Below are 18,922 nucleotides of genomic sequence, written 5' to 3'. Positions count from 1 at the left end.
GGAGTCTGTTAACTCAGTTAATGAATGAATTTATGCTGAAATGTAATGTGATGAAAGTAACGTTAGGTGACCACTTTTGAAAAGTGGGTCGATCAAGGCATTACATGCCAGGGCCAACTCTTTGTCCCGGTACAGGCCTGGATAGTGCAAAATACCATATAACAAAACACATGCCTTTATTGGTTCAACTGTCTCCTGACATTCATCACATGTCCTATAGGGAAATCATACATTGTCCACAGGTAGCCTATACTGCCTGGTGAAAGCCTGGTGACGGGAGGTTACAAACATTCTGATCATGTACAATGTACATGAGGTCAGAATGTTTACAATATCTCTTGTGGGAGACTGCTGGTTCCCACTGTTCTGACACACAGCTCCCCAAGGATTCTGTAGGCTAGACTGGACTGGAGTAGGCTATATCTGATAAAACCATTCATTTCTTTGTGCATTCAATAGAATCATATCATATCGTATTGTCTACTGAGCTTTGGGTTGGGCTAATGTCATGACAGAAAAATGTGTGTGTGTGTGTGTGTGTGAGTGTGAGAGAGAGAGAGAGACTGTGACTGAGTGTGTGAGTGTGTGAGAGAGAGTGAGAGAGTGAGTGAGAGAGAATTAACAGACGTAAAAGAACACCTTTGTGACTCTCACTCCCTCGACCAAAACTTGTTCAATAAAAATTACATAAATATTAAATACTGTTCACGCTAACTCAGAGAGTGTACCAATGGAACCGTATAGGGTCCATTGGGTTTCGAGGAAAATAGCCGACAGACTGCAACGAGTGGCATTTGATCCGACAAGCACAGATGATGAAAATGTTTCAGAGACGATACAGACGCACTACAGGCCCAGAACAGAATACCAGACTACTGTACACCACCCTGTGAGTTTCACCCAGATAATCAACCCATTAAGCCCAGGGAAAGCATCAGTGTCATTTTTACATTTCTCTGGCTACGCTATGAGCTTGTATATCTGAATTGTGCAAATCTTTGAATATTTATATATTTTCAAAGTGAACATTTGTAACTTAAATCTTTGCTTCTGGGGAAGTTAAAAAATAAATAAAATAAATGTTGCTGAAATATCAATGGTTCTCAAACTTTTTCATGTCAAGGACACGGATCCCCATCTGAAAAGATTTTGTATTTTGTATTAAGCAATTGAGATGGTGTGCTTTACCTTGATTATTGGCAGCAAGCCAGTGGTGAGGTCAGGAAGGAGGCGGAGCAGAGTTCATCAAGCATCACGGTAAAGAACACCCTCCTGTGTAACATTGCGATTATATAACAGTTATCATAATAATAAAATGTATCAAAATTCATCTTGCGGGACATTTCTCTTTAACCCATTTAGACCTGCTGCCACCTATTCGTTGTTATACCTTTGAATCCGGGAGCCACCTCTGTGTCTCATTAGTTGTTGCTATACATATAGCAACATCATTTTGTTTTAATTTTTTTAGTAAGAATTTGAACGTTTTCAGAAAACTTAGGTTAGGTTTTAGAAGGCGTTTTTAGAATCGGCCTCAGGTCTCAATGGGTTAAAAATAACTATAAATAGGCCATGTTGCTTTTGGAGTAGAGGTGGAATAGAGCAGTGGTTCTAAAACTGGGGGTCAGGACCCCGAGGGTGGTTTCCAAATGATTTTGGGGGGTCCCCAGATGATTTTCAATATGGTTTTCTCAACAGTACACAAACCAACAGTTACAGTATAAGTGTGTATAGGGTATCTGCACAATTTAAGGACCTTTAAATATCTTTTTAATACGTCTAAAATTAAAATAAATGAGACCATTACTGCATCAAAAGCAATCAACAAACTATACTATAAAAAGGGTCAGACATTGGCCAAATATCAAATATCAAATATTAAGACAGAGGCAAACATTTTGAAAACAGACGATCTACAAACTCACACAATGCCTTGTAGATCGCTTGTAGATTTTCACATCATCATCTGGGCGGCAGTGGCTCAGGGGTAGAGTTAGTGTCGAAGTGTCCTTGGGCAAGACACTGAACCCTACATTGCCCCCAATGAGTCGGTAGGCGCTAGCTTGCCACCATTGGTGTGAGAATGTGGTGACTTATTTGGCCGCCAGCCAAGTCATACTAAATGTAATGTCTCAACTCCTAAACCTACAGGGTGGGGGGTCCCCAGCTCAAATATGATTATTTGGGGGGGGGGGGGAAAGTTTGAGAACCACTGGATTAGAGGCAGAATATCAAGGCACATTAATCATGTCAAAAAATTATTATAACGCGTTACTGCCCAACTGGTGGTCGCATAGATACAGTATCGACGTCAGCTTGCCTACGGCACCTCCACACACTTTGTGAGTGTCGTTTCTGGATGTTAGTCTACAAAATATGCTTCAGAGTGAAGCAGGAACATTGTTTTGAACCCACGACCTTTGGATCATGTAGACATTTGTCCCAACAAAGTACTACTACTGTATGCTGCCTGCACCTTCCCCTTTCCTTCTGCTCCAAGTAACAAACTACGATACAAACAAAATATGAAGTTAGATTTTTTTTTTAAATGGTTGTGAAAATCTTTTACAAATTCTGAATACTTTTGAAAGTGTTACACAAATATTTTAAACCCTCAATACATAGGAAAACGTGACCTTTGGCTGTGTACTTGGTCAACTCCTTTTTCTCTCTACACCTCTTTGCCGAAAATAGCAGATCTACAAGCTGACGTGTCAACACTTTGTCAGCTTGTAGATCTTCTATTTTCGGCTAATGTTCCCCCAAGAATACAGATGCTAGGGTTCAAGTGGTTAATGTAAAAAAGGACCCCCTGTTGAAGATCCATGATGTAGTAGACAATTTATGAAAAACAGAGGAATACAGAGGGTGAGTGTATAGCCTTTGTTTTATTCATAAAAATAAAGACATGAATTTATTGTATAGGATGTGAAACTTGCAACTAATAGAAAATGCCAAATTAATAAACTGCTTCAACTGTTCAGAGCTCTCTTTCATCAATCTATCGTCTCAGACTGCTGACAATGACATTCCTCTCCATAAACTGTCTAGAGTAAAGCATTGCCCATTCATAAATCCACTTATTAGAACATAAAGCAGATTCATGTTTTGTCGGCTCAAAATCATTCCTTTGATTTCTGCGAGGCTAAGCGCCGGCTTTTGGTTCCCATCTCCCAGACAGCGTAGTTTACATCCCATAGCCAGAGGAGATGTTGGGCTGTACTAGCCAATAACTAAATAGGTTTAAATTCTTACATCACTAATTCTGACAAAAAGGGTAGATCCACTTGATCTACCCTCGTCTCAAGCGCCTTGCAGAGCCTCCTCTCCTCTCTTTCAGCTCCTTGGGAAGCAAATTACAACGTGGGCCGTTGTAATATGCTGTAATTTCGTTGTAATATGTAAAATTTTAATTACGGTTCATTTTAGTTTACTTGAAAATTCCGGGGCTGTGAGATATGGACATACCTCAATATTTATGCGAAATATCTCAATAGCTAATATACTATATGACATTTTAAATTCCACAGACATATTGTGTTGTGTTTATAGCAAACTAAAGACAGTTGCTTCCCCCACTCACTTGCCCATCGGGCAACCTGAAAGCAAACGACACTTGCCCGAACGTTTTCTTTACTTGCCACGGGCAGTCGGGCAACCGTTAGTGTCAACCCCTGGATGATTAAACTGTGGCTGGTGAAAGTAAATGCCACAAAGCACCAGAGGATTTCTATAAGGGACAATGTTACCCAGAACATTACTGCGGCTGCTGCTGTCTTTGCATTTCAAGCCAGGCTTCTGCAGGTGGATTTGTGGTGTAGGCGCCTCCAGGAATCACATACTGTCCTGTCCCTTGCTGAGGAGGGGTCAGGACTGGGTTAAATCCTCCAGTAGAACCAACACTGTAGTTTACATACTGTGAGAACACAGGGTGCTGCTCTGGAGCTCGGTGAATACCTGCAGGTCCAGTTCCGTACGGATGCCCATGTGTGAAGTAAGGGTTCTGGGTCCCAGTTCCGGATGGATACCCATGTGTGAAATACGGGTTGTGGGCGAGTTGACTGTAAGGATAAACGGGCGTCCCATAGTAGCCTGCTGCTGGCAGGGAGACACTGGGGTTTAACATGGCTACGGTGGGCTGGTTGATGCTGTAATCAGAACCAGGAAACTGCTGGCTAGCGGGGTTTGGGCTGACCGTGGTGATGGAACCGACATTAAAAGGAGAGGCCGTGGTGTTATAGATACAGGCCTGAGATGCCAGAGCAGGGTTTGTATTAACGGCGCTGGGTTCACCCACACTGAAGTTCTGATTACAGTCCAGCTGTGGGCTGGAGGCAACAGGAAGGTCTTCCCACGCAGCAGCAGGGTGGGCTGCTCCGTAGTAGCTTTCCGGAGGCTGGTCATAATCGATGACGTCGGCGGCTTGGCTTTCCGACGTGAACTGCCGGTCGGCGTAGCTCGTGACGATGTTGTCGACAGGCTTCGGGGCCGTTTGCGTCCTGGGCTCAGTGAACCAAGGCTCAGAAGATGCAGCCGAGACTGGACTTAATGGAGGAGATTCAAGGTTGAAGTTGGAGGACGCTAATATTTTAAGTGAGTTCAAGACCAGCTCCAATTTTCTCCCATCGGGAGACTTTGAAATTCTTCTCTGTTTGTTGCCCGTCTCTCCATCTTCATTTGAGGACACGTCATCCAAACCGTGTTTCACTGCCTTTCTCATTTCTGGGGGGGGGGGGGGGAACAGACACATATGTTCAGATACATACAGTACCAGACTGTCACACACCAGGAGACACAAGCACGTCAAACATTACTTCCATACAGATACGACTGCAGAGGATATTTAAATTGTCTGTAACACATTTCTGCCACTTAATAAAAAGCCCTCTGGGAGTCGGGGAGTCAATTCCATTTAAAGTAACCTCTGCTTTTCTATGATAGTAAAACATCAGGGTTATCAGGAAAACAAAACAAGTTGTGTTCCAGTAGGCGTCAGTATTTACCAGTATGTCCAGAGAAACAGCTGTGTGTGTGGTCTTCCTGTTTCACCTCCTGTTTAATGGTGACTGGAAACAACAGAGAGACAATTAGACATGGTTTTATATTCAACATTCTACAGTATGTGTCGGGGGAGTAATGTTGACCTCACACACCTGTTATGGTGGAGTTGCGAGTGTTCATGGTTGCCACACGCTCTGGGTGTGGTCTGTCTGACATGTGCTCTGCGACCGGCTCAGTCTTCACAATGTTGTCCGTCTCTTCTGAATTGGGAACAAGGATGGTTAAAGATTATGAACGTCAACAGTGGTCTCTAGCTGGGACATATCTGTGTGTGTGTGTGTGATGGTTGGTTCAGTATACCGTTATCTGTGCTCTTGTCTGCCTCTGGTGGCCTGCATGACTCCAGTATGTGGATGCCTACAGACAACAATCAGACCACTACAGTTACAACACCACACATTCACAGAGCTGTGGATGGACATTGACATTTTTACTGACACCGCTATGGTACGATATGGTCCACCTGCAATGACCTTTTGCGACCTTTATTTTCATGTTTCCTAGTAAAACAGAGGCTGGTTATGTCTCAGCCAATGACAGTCTCAGCCGATCGTCCCATAAACCTCGGGCTATGGGATCTCTTCAACTACACAGGCTTGTGTCGGCACTCGTCTCACGCTCAGCAAGGCAGAGACAGAGAGGCAGTGCCAAAGCACATTTATGTGACTGCATTGCCCATTTCTCACCTCAATAGTTTTAAGATGCATGTTTTAATGTACCGTTTTAAGTTTAAAATGAGAACGTTTGTAATGTAGCGTCCGGCCGCCATCTTGAATTAGATTCAGAACAGAGGAGAAGCACTTTAAGCGCATTAACAGGAATCACACCCTGTCCTGCTCCCTGCTGAGGGGGAGTCTGGACCAATATTTATGGATTGCGAGTAAATATCCTTTTTTGTTTAGAACTTTTAAGAAAAATATATATACATTTCAAAAGATTTAAAAAAGTTTAAACAAAAAAAGAAAAATCACCACTTTATCAATTTAAAACAATTCCAACATTTTTCTAAAGTATTTAATAAAGCTTGCAACGCGGCATGAAGCGACGCGTTGTGAGCTTGTAGATCTGCTATTTTCACTAGTTTGGGTCCCGGGCAAATGTATTATTTATTATTTTAGGACGTTTTGGGAACCACTGGTATATGGGAATCACAGGTGAATGATATCATGATTCATGATTATTCATAGGGGCTTGCTGATGTAATCGAAAATTACATTTTTTGACATTTTTAGGGACTTTAGGGGGGAAGCATAGTTTAAGAACTACTGTACCTTCATTGAATGAAGCCACACGAACACGATGATACGAGTCCTTGTCAAGCAGTATAACCTTGACAAGAGAAAATAGGTAAAACATAAACAACATTATAGTTGAGACAGACAATACAAGTTTAAAAATGTATCAGGCTGTCACTCATAAGGAGAAAAGTCACATATTTTGTTCTCTCTAATCTACACAATGTTATTAAGATGCCCGGAGTTGTCCTGACAGGTCAGTGTATGGACAACAATTAACTCACAACCACAAGTAGCCCCTGCCCTGCATAATGTGTAGCTTAATAACGAGACCTCCACTTGAATTAGTAAATAGCCATTTCAGCAGAAAATACGGAGGTAAAACCTCTGCCTCACTTCTTCTGATGTCAGGGACGTTCAAAATTTGAGTTGGTATTTTTGCCCTTTGAACCAGTAGGTGGGCACTAGGGACAACTGGGCACCTCCATGTAAAATTGTCTATTTTGTCCAAAATGTTGAAAAATGTAATATTTGGAAAATGTTTTAGTAAGTATTTCTACAATTATATTTCTACAATTGCTACAAGTTGCTACAAAACCAGTATATCCAGTCATTTTGGGGCATAAACAAGAAGTTGAAGGTTAAAATTAAGTCTGATAATGATGTACCGTGCATGTTCACATCATGTATACTTTACATTACTTAAGACCATTTTTCAAATATAAAACAATTTTAACATTTTGGACAAAATAGGCAATTTTACATCGAGATGCCCAGATGTCCCTAGTGCCCACCTATCCTGTATCCGTATAGTTCCATTACAGTTTCCCCACCACCTGTAGCACAACGGTGAACCCACAGCAGAGGTTAACTTCATGGAACAGTAACAAACAGTATCAAACTAAGTTACCTCAGCATCCATTTGGTAAAGCTGTTCCTGCTCAGCAATTCTGTTGACCATAACCTCAAAGTCATCCATCTAGTTTGAGAACCACTGGATTAAAGGCAGAATATCAAGGCACATTAATCATGTAAAAAATTATAATGCGTTACTGCCCAACTGGTGGTCGCATAGATACAGTATACACGTCCGCTTGCCTACGGCACCTCCACACACTTACGTTTGTGAGTGTCGTTTCTGGATGTTAAGTCTTCAAAATATGCTTCAGAGTGAAGCTGGAACATTTGAACCCACAACCTTTGGATCATGTACTGTAGACATTGGTCCCAAGAAAGTGAGCTACTACTGTATGCTGCCTGCACAGTTAGAATTATTATTTTTTAAATCGTTGTGAAAATCTTTTACAAATTCTGAATACTTTTGAAAGTGTTACACAAATCTTTTAAACCCTCAATACATAGGAAAACGTGACCTTTGGCTCTGTGCTTGGTCCACTCCTTTTTCTCTCTACACCTCTTTGCCGAAAATAGCAGATCTACAAGCTGACGTGTCAACACTTTGTCAGCTTGTAGATCTTCTATTTTCTGCTAACGTTCCCCCCAGAATACAGATGCTAGGGTTCAAGTGGTTAATGTAAAAAAGGACCCCCTAGGGGTCCCGGACCCCCTGTTTAAGATCCATGATGTAGTAGACAATTTATGAAACACAGAGGAATACAGAGGGTGAGTGTGTAGCCTTTGTTTTATTCATAAAAATAAAGACATGAATTTATTGTATAGGATGTGAAACTTGCAACTAATAATAGAAAATGCCAAATTAATAAACTGCTTCAACTGTTCAGAGCTCTCTTTCATTAATCTATTGTCTCAGACCGCTGACAATGACATTCCTCTCCATAAACTGTCTAGAGTAAAGCATTGCCCATTCATAAATCCACTTATTAGAACATAAAGCAGATTCATGTTTTGTCGGCTCAAAATCATTCCTTTGATTTCTGCGAGGCTAAGCGCCGGCTTTTGGTTCCCATCTCCCAGACAGCGTAGTTTACATCCTATAGCCAGATTAGAGGTTGGGCTGTAGTAGCCAATAACTACATAGGTTTAAATTCTTACATCACTAATTCTGACAAAAAGTGTAGATCCACTTGATCTACCCTCGTCTCAAGCACCTTGCAGAGCCTCCTCTCCTCTCTTTCAGCTCCTTGAGAAGCAAATTACAACGTGGGACGTTGTAATATGCTGTAGTTTCGTTGTAATACGTAAAATTTTAATTACGGTTCATTTTAACACATTCTTTTTTTTTACTTAAATTCTGGGGCTGTGAGATATGGACATACCTCAATATTTATGCCAAATATCTCAATAGCTAATATACTATATGACATTTTAAATTCCACAGACATATTGTGTTGTGTTTATAGCAAACTTGCTTCCCCCACTCACTTGCCCATCGGGCAACCTGAAAGCAAACTGCACTTGCCCGAACGTTTTCTTTACTTGCCACGGGCAGTCGGGCATCCGTTAGTGTCAACCCCTGGATGATTAAACCGTGGCTGGTGAAAGTAAATGCCACAAAGCACCAGAGGATTTCTATAAGGGACAATGTTACCCAGAACATTACTGCGGCTGCTGCTGTCTTTGCATTTCAAGCCAGGCTTCTGCAGGTGGATTGGTGGTGTAGGGGCCTCCAGGAATCACATACTGTCCTGTCCCTTGCTGAGGAGGGGTCTGGACTGGGTTCAATCCTCCAGTAGAGCCAACACTGTAGTTTACATACTGTGAGAACACAGGGTGCTGCTCTGGAGCTCGGTGAATACCTGCAGGTCCAGTTCCGTACGGATGCCCATGTGTGAAGTAAGGGTTCTGGGTCCCAGTTCCGGATGGATACCCATGTGTGAAATACGTGTTCTGGGCGAGTTGACTGTAAGGATAAACGGGCGTCCCATAGTAGCCTGCAGCTGGCAGGGAGACACTGGGGTTTAACATGGCTACGGTGGGCTGGTTGATGCTGTAATCAGAACCAGGAAACTGCTGGCTAGCGGGGTTTGGGCTGACCGCGGTGATGGAACCGATATTAAAAGGAGAGGCCGTGGTGTTATAGATACAGGCCTGAGATGCTAGAGCAGGGTTTGTATTAACGGCGCTGGGTTCACCCACACTGAAGTTCTGATTACAGTCCAGCTGTGGGCTGGTGGCAACAGGAAGGTCTTCCCACGCAGCAGCAGGGTGGGCTGCTCTGTAGTAGCTTTCCGGAGGCTGGTCATAATCGATGACGTCGGCGGCTTGGCTTTCCGACGTGAACTGCCGGTCGGCGTAGCTCGTGACGATGTTGTCGACAGGCTTCGGGGCCATTTGCGTCCTGGGCTCAGTGAACCAAGGTGTGGCTGACGGCTCAGAAAATGCAGCCGAGACTGGACTTAATGGAGGAGATTCGAGGTTGAAGTTGGAGGACGCTAATATTTTAAGTGAGTTCAAGACCAGCTCCAACTTTCGCCTATCGGGAGACTTTGAAATTCTTCTCCGTTTGTTGCCCGTCTCTCCATCTTCATTTGAGGACACGTCATCCAAACCGTGTTTCACTGCCTTTCTCATTTCTGGGGGGGGGGGGGGGGGGGGGACAGACAAATATGTTCAGATACATACAGTACCAGACTGTCACACACCAGGAGACACAAGCACGTCAAACATTACTTCCATACAGATACGACTGCAGAGGATATTTAAATTGTCTGTAACACATTTCTGCCACTTAATAAAAACCTCTCTGGGAGTCGGGGAGTCAATTCCATTTAAAGTAACCTCTGCTTTTCTATGATAGTAAAACATCAGGGTTATCAGGATAACAAAACAAGTTGTGTTCCAGTAGGCGTCAGTATCTACCAGTATGTCCAGAGAAACAGCTGTGGGTGTGGTCTTCCTGTTTCACCTCCTGTTTAATGGTGACTGGAAACAACAGAGAGACAATTCGACATGGTTTTATATTCAACATTCTACAGTACTGTATGTGTCAGGGGAGTAATGTTGACCTCACACACCTGTTATGGTCGAGTTGTGAGTGTTCATGGTTGCCACACGCTCTGGGTGTGGTCTGTCTGACATGTGCTCAGCGACCGGCTCAGTCTTCACCATGTTGTCCGTCTCTTCTGAATTGGGAACAAGGATGGTTAAAGATTATGAACGTCAACAGTGGTCTCTAGCTGGGACATATCTGTGTGTGTGTGTGATGGTTGGTTCAGTATACCGTTATCTGTGCTCTTGTCTGCCTCTGGTGGCCTGCATGACTCCAGTATGTGGATGCCTACAGACAACAATCAGACCACTACAGTTACAACACCACACAGTCACAGAGCTGTGGATAGACATTGTCATTTTTACTGACACCGATATGGTACGATATGGTCCACCTGCAATGACCTTTTGCAACCTTTATTTTTACGTTTCCTAGTAAAACAGTGGCTGGTTATGTCTCATCCAATCACAGTCTCAGCCGATCGTCCCATAAACCTCGGGCTATGGGATCTCTTCAACTACACAGGCTTGTGTCGGCAGTCGTCTCGCGCTCAGCAAGGCAGAGAGAGAGGCAGTGCCAAAGCACATTTATGTTACTGCATTGCCCATTTCTCACCTCAATAGTTTTAAGATGCATGTTTTAATGTGCTGTTTTAAGTTTGAAATGAGAACGTTTGTAATGTACCGTCCGGCCGTCATCTTGAATTAGATTCAGAACAGAGGAGAAGCACTTTAAGCGCATTAACAGGAATCACACCCTGTACTGCTCCCTGCTGAGGGGGAGTCTGGACCAATCTTTATGGATTGCGAGTAAATATCCCCTTTTTTGTTTCGAACTTTTAAGAAAAATATATATAAATTTCAAAAGATTTCGCCACTTTATCAATTAAAAACAATTCCAAAATGTTTCTAAAGTATTTAATAAAGCTTGCAACGCGGCATGAAGCGATGCGTTGTGAGCTTGTACATCTGCTATTTTCACTAGTTTGGGTCCTGGGCAAATTTATTTTGTATTATTTTAGGAAGTTTTGGGAACCACTGGTATATGGGAATCACAGGTGAATGATATCATGATTCATGATTATTCATAAGGTCTTGCTGATGTAATCACGCATAACATTTTTTGACAGGAAGTAATTAAAATTTCATTTTTAGGGACTTTAGGGGGGAAACATAGTTTAAGAACTACTGTACCTTCATTGAATGAAGCCACACGAACACGATGATACGAGTCCTTGTCAAGCAGTATAACCTTGACAAGAGAAAATAGGTAAAACATAAACAACATTACAGTTGAGACAGACAATACAAGTTTAAAAATGTATCAGGCTGTCACTCATATTTTGTTCTCTCTAATCTACACAATGTTATTAAGATGCCCGGAGTTGTCCTGACATGTCAGTGTATGGACAACAATTAACTCACAACCACAAGTAGCCCCTGCCCTGCGTAATGTGTAGCTTAATAACGAGACCTCCACTTGAATTAGAAAAATAGCCATTTCAGCAGAAAATACGGAGGTAAAACCTCTGCCTCACTTCTTCTGATTTCAGGGACGTTCAAAATGTATTATTTATATTTTATTATTTTTGCCCTTTGAACCTGTAGGTGGGCACTAGGGACAACTGGGCACCTCGATGTAAAATTGTCTATTTTGTCCAAAATGTTGAAAAATTTAATATTTGGAAAATGTTTTAAAGTATTTCTACAATTATATTTCTACAATTTCTACAAAACCAGTATATCCAGTCATTTTGGGGCATAAACAAGTTGAAGGTTAAAATTAAGTATGATAATGATGTACCGTGCATGTTCACATCATGTATTCTTTACATTACTTACAGTAAGACCATTTTTCAAATATAAATTTATTTTAACATTTTGGACAAAATAGGCAATTTTACATCGAAATGCTCAGATGTCCCTAGTGCCCACCTATCCTGTATCCGTATAGTTCCATTACAGTTCCACCACCACCTGTAGCACAACGGTGAACCCACAGCAGAGGTTAACTTCATGGAAAAGTAACAAACAGTATCAAACTAAGTTACCTCAGCATCCATTTGGTAAAGCTGTTCCTGCTCAGCAATTCTGTTGACCATAACCTCAAAGTCATCCATCTTGTCTTTCTCACTCAAGTCCTCCAGATTCCAGCCATCATCTTGGGGTACTTCTCCCACTAACACAAACATACAGTAGACGTTTTCAAACTGTCACTCATACACAAACATAACAGCAGACATGTCAGACTGTAGCTCAACACTGCCACTGCATTATTTGAATAATACAAATATATTCCAATATGCTTATCGGCTTATTGGTTAATTTAATAAATACATTTTAAGATTTTGTTTTACTCAAACTAAACTGAGGACCTCTTGTTTTTCTGACAATGTTATGTAAATAAATGTAACCAACCACTTGGTGAGTTAGCATGACTTGAATTAGATGAATTAGACATGACCAAGACAAGAGACTTGAATCAGAGACAAAGTTGCAAAGCATTATAAAAGGTTTAAACAGGGGTCTTGAACATTTTGTCGAAACATATTTCAGGGAAATCCATTGAGACCAGGGTCTCTTTTTCAATGGCGCCCTGTGTACAAAAGGAACATTCACAACAATGGTTATACAGACATGACATAGACAACAAGGTACACATAAATATAATCAAATAAAAAGGTTTAAAATCTTTAAATCTTCCCACGCAGCAGCAGGGTGGGCTGCTCTGTAGTAGCTTTCCGGAGGCTGGTCATAATCGATGACGTCGGCGGCTTGGCTTTCCGACGTGAACTGCCGGTCGGCGTAGCTCGTGACGATGTTGTCGACAGGCTTCGGGGCCATTTGCGTCCTGGGCTCAGTGAACCAAGGTGTGGCTGACGGCTCAGAAAATGCAGCCGAGACTGGACTTAATGGAGGAGATTCGAGGTTGAAGTTGGAGGACGCTAATATTTTAAGTGAGTTCAAGACCAGCTCCAACTTTCGCCTATCGGGAGACTTTGAAATTCTTCTCCGTTTGTTGCCCGTCTCTCCATCTTCATTTGAGGACACGTCATCCAAACCGTGTTTCACTGCCTTTCTCATTTCTGGGGGGGGGGGGGGGGGGGGACAGACAAATATGTTCAGATACATACAGTACCAGACTGTCACACACCAGGAGACACAAGCACGTCAAACATTACTTCCATACAGATACGACTGCAGAGGATATTTAAATTGTCTGTAACACATTTCTGCCACTTAATAAAAACCCCTCTGGGAGTCGGGGAGTCAATTCCATTTAAAGTAACCTCTGCTTTTCTATGATAGCAAAACATCAGGGTTATCAGGATAACAAAACAAGTTGTGTTCCAGTAGGCGTCAGTATCTACCAGTATGTCCAGAGAAACAGCTGTGGGTGTGGTCTTCCTGTTTCACCTCCTGTTTAATGGTGACTGGAAACAACAGAGAGACAATTAGACATGGTTTTATATTCAACATTCTACAGTATGTGTCGGGGGAGTAATGTTGACCTCACACACCTGTTATGGTGGAGTTGTGAGTGTTCATGGTTGCCACACGCTCTGGGTGTGGTCTGTCTGACATGTGCTCTGCGACCGGCTCAGTCTTCACTGTGTTGTCCGTCTCTTCTGAATTGGGAACAAGGATGGTTAAAGATTATGAACGTCAACAGTGGTCTCTAGCTGGGACATATCTGTGTGTGTGTGTGTGATGGTTGGTTCAGTATACCGTTATCTGTGCTCTTGTCTGCCTCTGGTGGCCTGCATGACTCCAGTATGTGGATGCCTACAGACAACAATCAGACCACTACAGTTACAACACCACACATTCACAGAGCTGTGGATAGACATTGTCATTTTTACTGACACCGATATGGTACGATATGGTCCACCTGCAATGACCTTTTGCAACCTTTATTTTCATGTTTCCTAGTAAAACAGAGGCTGGTTATGTCTCAGCCAATCACAGTCTCAGCCGATCGTCCCATAAACCTCGGGCTATGGGATCTCTTCAACTACACAGGCTTGTGTCGGCACTCGTCTCGCGCTCAGCAAGGCAGAGACAGAGAGGCAGTGCCAAAGCACATTTATGTGACTGCATTGCCCATTTCTCACCTCAATAGTTTCAAGATGCATGCTTTAATGTACTGTTTTAAGTTTAAAATGAGAACGTTTGTAAGGTACCGTCCGGCCGCCATCTTGAATTAGATTCAGAACAGAGGAGAAGCACTTTAAGCGCATTAACAGGAATCACACCCTGTCCTGCTCCCTGCTGAGGGGGAGTCTGGACCAATATTTATGGATTGCGAGTAAATATCCCCTTTTTTGTTTCGAACTTTTAAGAAAAATATAAATTTCAAAAGATTTCGCCACTTTATCAATTAAAAACGATTCCAAAATGTTTCTAAAGTATTTAATAAAGCTTGCAATGCGGCATGAAGTGATGCGTTGTGAGCTTGTACATCTGCTATTTTGGGAACCACTGGTAGTTTTGGGAACCACTGGTATATGGGAATCACAGGTGAATGATATCATGATTCATGATTATTCATAAGGTCTTGCTGATGTAATCACGCATAACATTTTTTGACAGGAAGTAATTAAAATTTCATTTTTAGGGACTTTAGGGGGGAAACAAAGTTTAAGAACTACTGTACCTTCATTGAATGAAGCCACACGAACACGATGATACGAGTCCTTGTCAAGCAGTATAACCTTGACAAGAGAAAATAGGTAAAACATAAAAAACATTATAGTTGAGACAGACAATACAAGTTTAAAAATGTATCAGGCTGTCACTCATAAGGAGAAAAGTCACATATTTTGTTCTCTCTAATCTACAGAATGTTATTAAGATGCCTGGAGTTGTCCTGACAGGTCAGTGTATGGACAACAATTAACTCACAACCACAAGTAGCCCCTGCCCTGCATAATGTTTAGCTTAATAACGAGACCTCCACTTGAATTAGAAAAATAGCCATTTACGCAGAAAATACGGAGGTAAAACCTCTGCCTCACTTCTTCTGATTTCAGGGACGTTCAAAAATTTAGTTGGTATTTTTGCCCTTTGAACCTGTAGGTGGGCACTAGGGACATCTGGGCACCTCGATGTAAAATTGTCTATTTTGTCAAAAATGTTGGAAAATGTAATATTTGGAAAATGTTTTTAAGTATTTCTACAATTATATTTCTACAATTGCTACAAATTGCTACAAAACCAGTATATCCAGTCATTTTGGGGCATAAACAAGAAGTTGAAGGTTAAAATTAAGTCTGATAATGATGTACTGTGTGCATGTTCACATCACGTATACTTTACATTACTTAAGACCATTTTTCAAATATACATTTATTTTAACATTTTGGACAAAATAGGCAATTTTACATCAAGATGCCCAGATGTCCCTAGTGCCCACCTATCCTGTATCCGTATAGTTCCATTACAGTTTCACCACCACCTGTAGCACAACGGTGAACCCACAGCAGAGGTTAACTTCATGGAAAAGTAACAAACAGTATCAAACTAAGTTACCTCAGCATCCATTTGGTAAAGCTGTTCCTGCTCAGCAATTCTGTTGACCATAACCTCAAAGTCATCCATCTTGTCTTTCTCACTCAAGTCCTCCAGATTCCAGATTCCAGCCATCATCTTGGGGTACTTCTCCCACTAACACAAACATACAGGAGACGTTTTCAAACTGTCACTCATACACAAACATAACAGCAGACATTGACTATTCAAAAATAGCAGATCTACAAGCTCATAGAGTGCCGCGCTATGAGCTTGTAGATCTGCTATTTTTGAAAAATCATGAAAAGTTGTGCAAATATTTGATTTGTTTTCTTCTTTTTTGGTGGACATTTGTAACTCAAATCTTTGCTTCTGGGGGTTCCTGGAACTAAATATTTTACAAATGTTTGTTTAAAAAAATATATAATCCAAGATTTTGCCACAAATTTTCACGATTTTTCAAAAATAGCAGATCTACAAGCTCATAGTGCGGCTTGTATATCTGCTATTTTTGAACAGCCAAAGAAATCTAAAAATGACACAGATGCGTTCCCGGTCTTAATGGGTTAACGGTTATCAAGACACACTGATTGATTGATTGAAACATTTATTTCAGGGAAATCCATTGAGACCAGGGTCTTTTTTTCAATGGCGCCCTGTGTACAAAAGGAACATTTACAACAATGGTTATACAGACATGACATAGACAACAAGGTACACAAAAATATAATAAAATAAAAAGGTTTAAAATATATACATTCAAACCAAATATTACACCAAGCAGGTGCATAGGCTTTCTTCTAATATAAGGTCAGCTAAAAATGAGTTACTATAGTAAAAATGGTCATACTGTATGTGAGAAGAACCGGAGAGGACACTGACCATGTACTTGTGCTGGTGATCGAGGCTGATGATGTGTCCAATAATGTTTTGCAGCTGGAAAGTCTTTAGACAGCTACAACACAAATAAAATGGAGCTAGTCGCTCATTCTTAGATATGTCTCCACACTGACACTCCAGCACTGAGCCCAGACCTGAAAAAAAAACCCACACACACACACACACACACACACACACACACAGGTTGAAGTAAGAACTCCATTCAGGTGACTAAAGACTCTTTTCCCAAGTCCACTGAAAGACGTTAATCCACTGGTTAAGGTTTCATGTTGGCATAATAATGTTTACATGCAAAGATCATCAACAATTGACCAAGTACATTTCTCATTCTATTAACGACTTCCACTTTCAGTTGAGGCTCAACATGGACGTTATGATTTATGATGACTTGAATGAAGGCTTGAATTGACTTGTGGACGTGTGACTTGGAGTAAAAAAAAAACTGCGTTGAACATTTGAAGCCCAATAGCAATAGTCAGGTGTTAGGCCTCGACTTTGGCTCATTGACTTGGGACTTACTTAAAGACTGATGATGTAAAACTTACTTGATACTTCATTCTAAAATACTTCAATCCTTGCAGACACCACTGCAGCCAAATCTCGACACTGCAAAGCATGTTTCATTTGTGCATAAAAGGTCAAACAAACACTCACCTACGACTCGCTTTCTCTCAGCTTCTGACAGCTTCACATTGAGGAAGAGGGACACACGGCTGGCAATCATTTCCCCTGTGTGTGTGAGTGACAGACAGACAAGTCAACCGATAGACCAGTGTTGATTTCGTCGACTAAAACTATGATGAAAAATGTTAAACTACCTTTTTTCACTGACGAAAACTAAATAAAAACTAAACGACGACTAAAACTAAATATATTGACAATTTCGTCAACAACAACAATTTTTTTTTGTGAGGGACTAGTGGAGAAGAGACCCAGTAGAACTAAAAGACAAGTCATTTTATGTTGCGCTCGGGTGTTGCGCTCTGAAAATAGCAGATCTACAAGCTCACAACGCGTCGAGCTTGTAGATCGGCTATTTTCAGCATGCAACCAAGTGTCAGCCATTACGACGTCATCAAGGCACCCACAAAATACATTTTAGTCGACTAAATCAACTGTAGATTTAGTCTACTATAATCTTATGATATTTAGTCGAGTATAACTAGACAAAACCTAAAACATTTCAGATGACTAAAATATGACAAACTAAATCAAAATGGTGTCAAAATTAACACTGCGATACAAAACCTACACAGAAAGTGAACCATAAATTAAACATAAATAAATGCAGTGATTCAATCCACACACACACACACATACCTGCCGAGTTGCTTTGACACACTGGTGGCTCTGGGTCCAAGAACGTCTGTCTGTCTGAACACACCAGTGGCTTCTGTGTTTCCTCTAGTTTGATGCCTCTTCTGTCCCTCGGTTCTTCTGGGTTCTGTGGTTGAATACCACCGGGGTCTTGAGGTGCCGACTGGTACCAGGGTGCTGAGGAGTACTGAGGAGCCCAGGGTTGTGTGTCACAATCCTGGGGAGCCTGCTGCCACGTACCAGGGATCTGAGGAGCCCATGGCTGGGCCATAGGGTCATGGGGAGCCCATGGCCGGGTCATGAGGTCATGGGGAGCCCTTGACTGGGTCATAGGGTCATGGGGAGCCCATGGCTGGGTTCTTCTGGGGTCCTCATAACTCTCTGGCTGAACATCACAGCTCTGTGGGCTTTCTGGCTGGGTGTCAGGGGGTAAGGTGTGCACTGGTGAGGATTGTGAGCCTTGATTGGGGCTTTGATTTATTCCATTACCTACAGTATGGATAGAGGGAAGGTTGGTGGATGAGTGCAAATAAACGATGGTCAGAAACAGATGGAGATGAGTCACTGACAACAAGTGGATGGATATGAATAAGGCATCATGTCTTCTTCATTAGCGTCGCATACATTGACATATTTGTTAAAGACCTGGTGCCACAATCCATGCCTTTTTTCCTCCTCATATATATTACTATACAATAATGTTTGAAATCACCTGAAGTGCTTAAAATGGCTGGCTTACAGTTGTAAATTCAAAAACATAAAAATACATAGTAATAGTCCACTTCAAATGGCATTTCAGTACATCTTGTGATAGAAAATGTTCATTCTGTTTAAAAGCATACGTGTGTAAAACTCATAATCTTTTACAAGGATGCTACCCATCTAACACAGGGGTACTGTAGGCAAAGTAAGGCATAAGTATGAGAAAGAGGATTTATTTAAATAAAAATATATGTTTTTAATGTAGTCAATTAAATTAAGTCCCCTCA

General features: G+C 41.6%; 2 protein-coding genes across 2 annotated transcripts in view; both read right to left on the bottom strand.

Annotated features, from left to right (window-relative positions):
• Positions 1-7,920: 7,920 nt before the first annotated feature.
• LOC308094779 (uncharacterized protein) lies at positions 7,921-12,412 on the bottom strand. The gene is made up of 6 exons (XM_080441607.1): positions 12,257-12,412; positions 11,400-11,457; positions 10,438-10,494; positions 10,232-10,339; positions 10,077-10,139; positions 7,921-9,790 (listed from the first exon to the last, which is right to left on the bottom strand). Exons 1-6 carry the CDS (start codon positions 12,395-12,397, stop codon positions 8,814-8,816), a joined length of 1,404 nt encoding a protein of 467 aa, XP_080297733.1. The 5' UTR covers positions 12,398-12,412; the 3' UTR covers positions 7,921-8,813.
• Positions 12,413-12,874: 462 nt separating this feature from the next.
• Positions 12,875-18,922, bottom strand: part of LOC308094801 (uncharacterized protein) — a 30,946-nt gene continuing 24,898 nt past the window's right edge. Inside the window, exons 36-44 of the mRNA XM_080441627.1 lie at positions 17,937-18,422; positions 17,271-17,345; positions 16,599-16,750; positions 15,738-15,872; positions 14,863-14,920; positions 13,935-13,991; positions 13,727-13,834; positions 13,577-13,639; positions 12,875-13,291 (exon numbers count right to left, since the gene is read on the bottom strand). Coding sequence (XP_080297753.1) covers positions 12,876-13,291; positions 13,577-13,639; positions 13,727-13,834; positions 13,935-13,991; positions 14,863-14,920; positions 15,738-15,872; positions 16,599-16,750; positions 17,271-17,345; positions 17,937-18,422 — 1,550 coding nt within the window. The 3' untranslated portion in view covers position 12,875. The remainder of the gene's footprint in view (positions 13,292-13,576; positions 13,640-13,726; positions 13,835-13,934; positions 13,992-14,862; positions 14,921-15,737; positions 15,873-16,598; positions 16,751-17,270; positions 17,346-17,936; positions 18,423-18,922) is intronic.

The sequence above is a fragment of the Gymnoscopelus braueri genome, assembly GCF_963280865.1.
Source record: "Gymnoscopelus braueri genome assembly, chromosome: 11".
NCBI lineage: Eukaryota > Metazoa > Chordata > Actinopteri > Myctophiformes > Myctophidae > Gymnoscopelus > Gymnoscopelus braueri.
The sequence above is the reverse complement of the archived record's forward strand: the minus strand, read 5'-3'. Positions and strand labels throughout refer to the sequence as shown.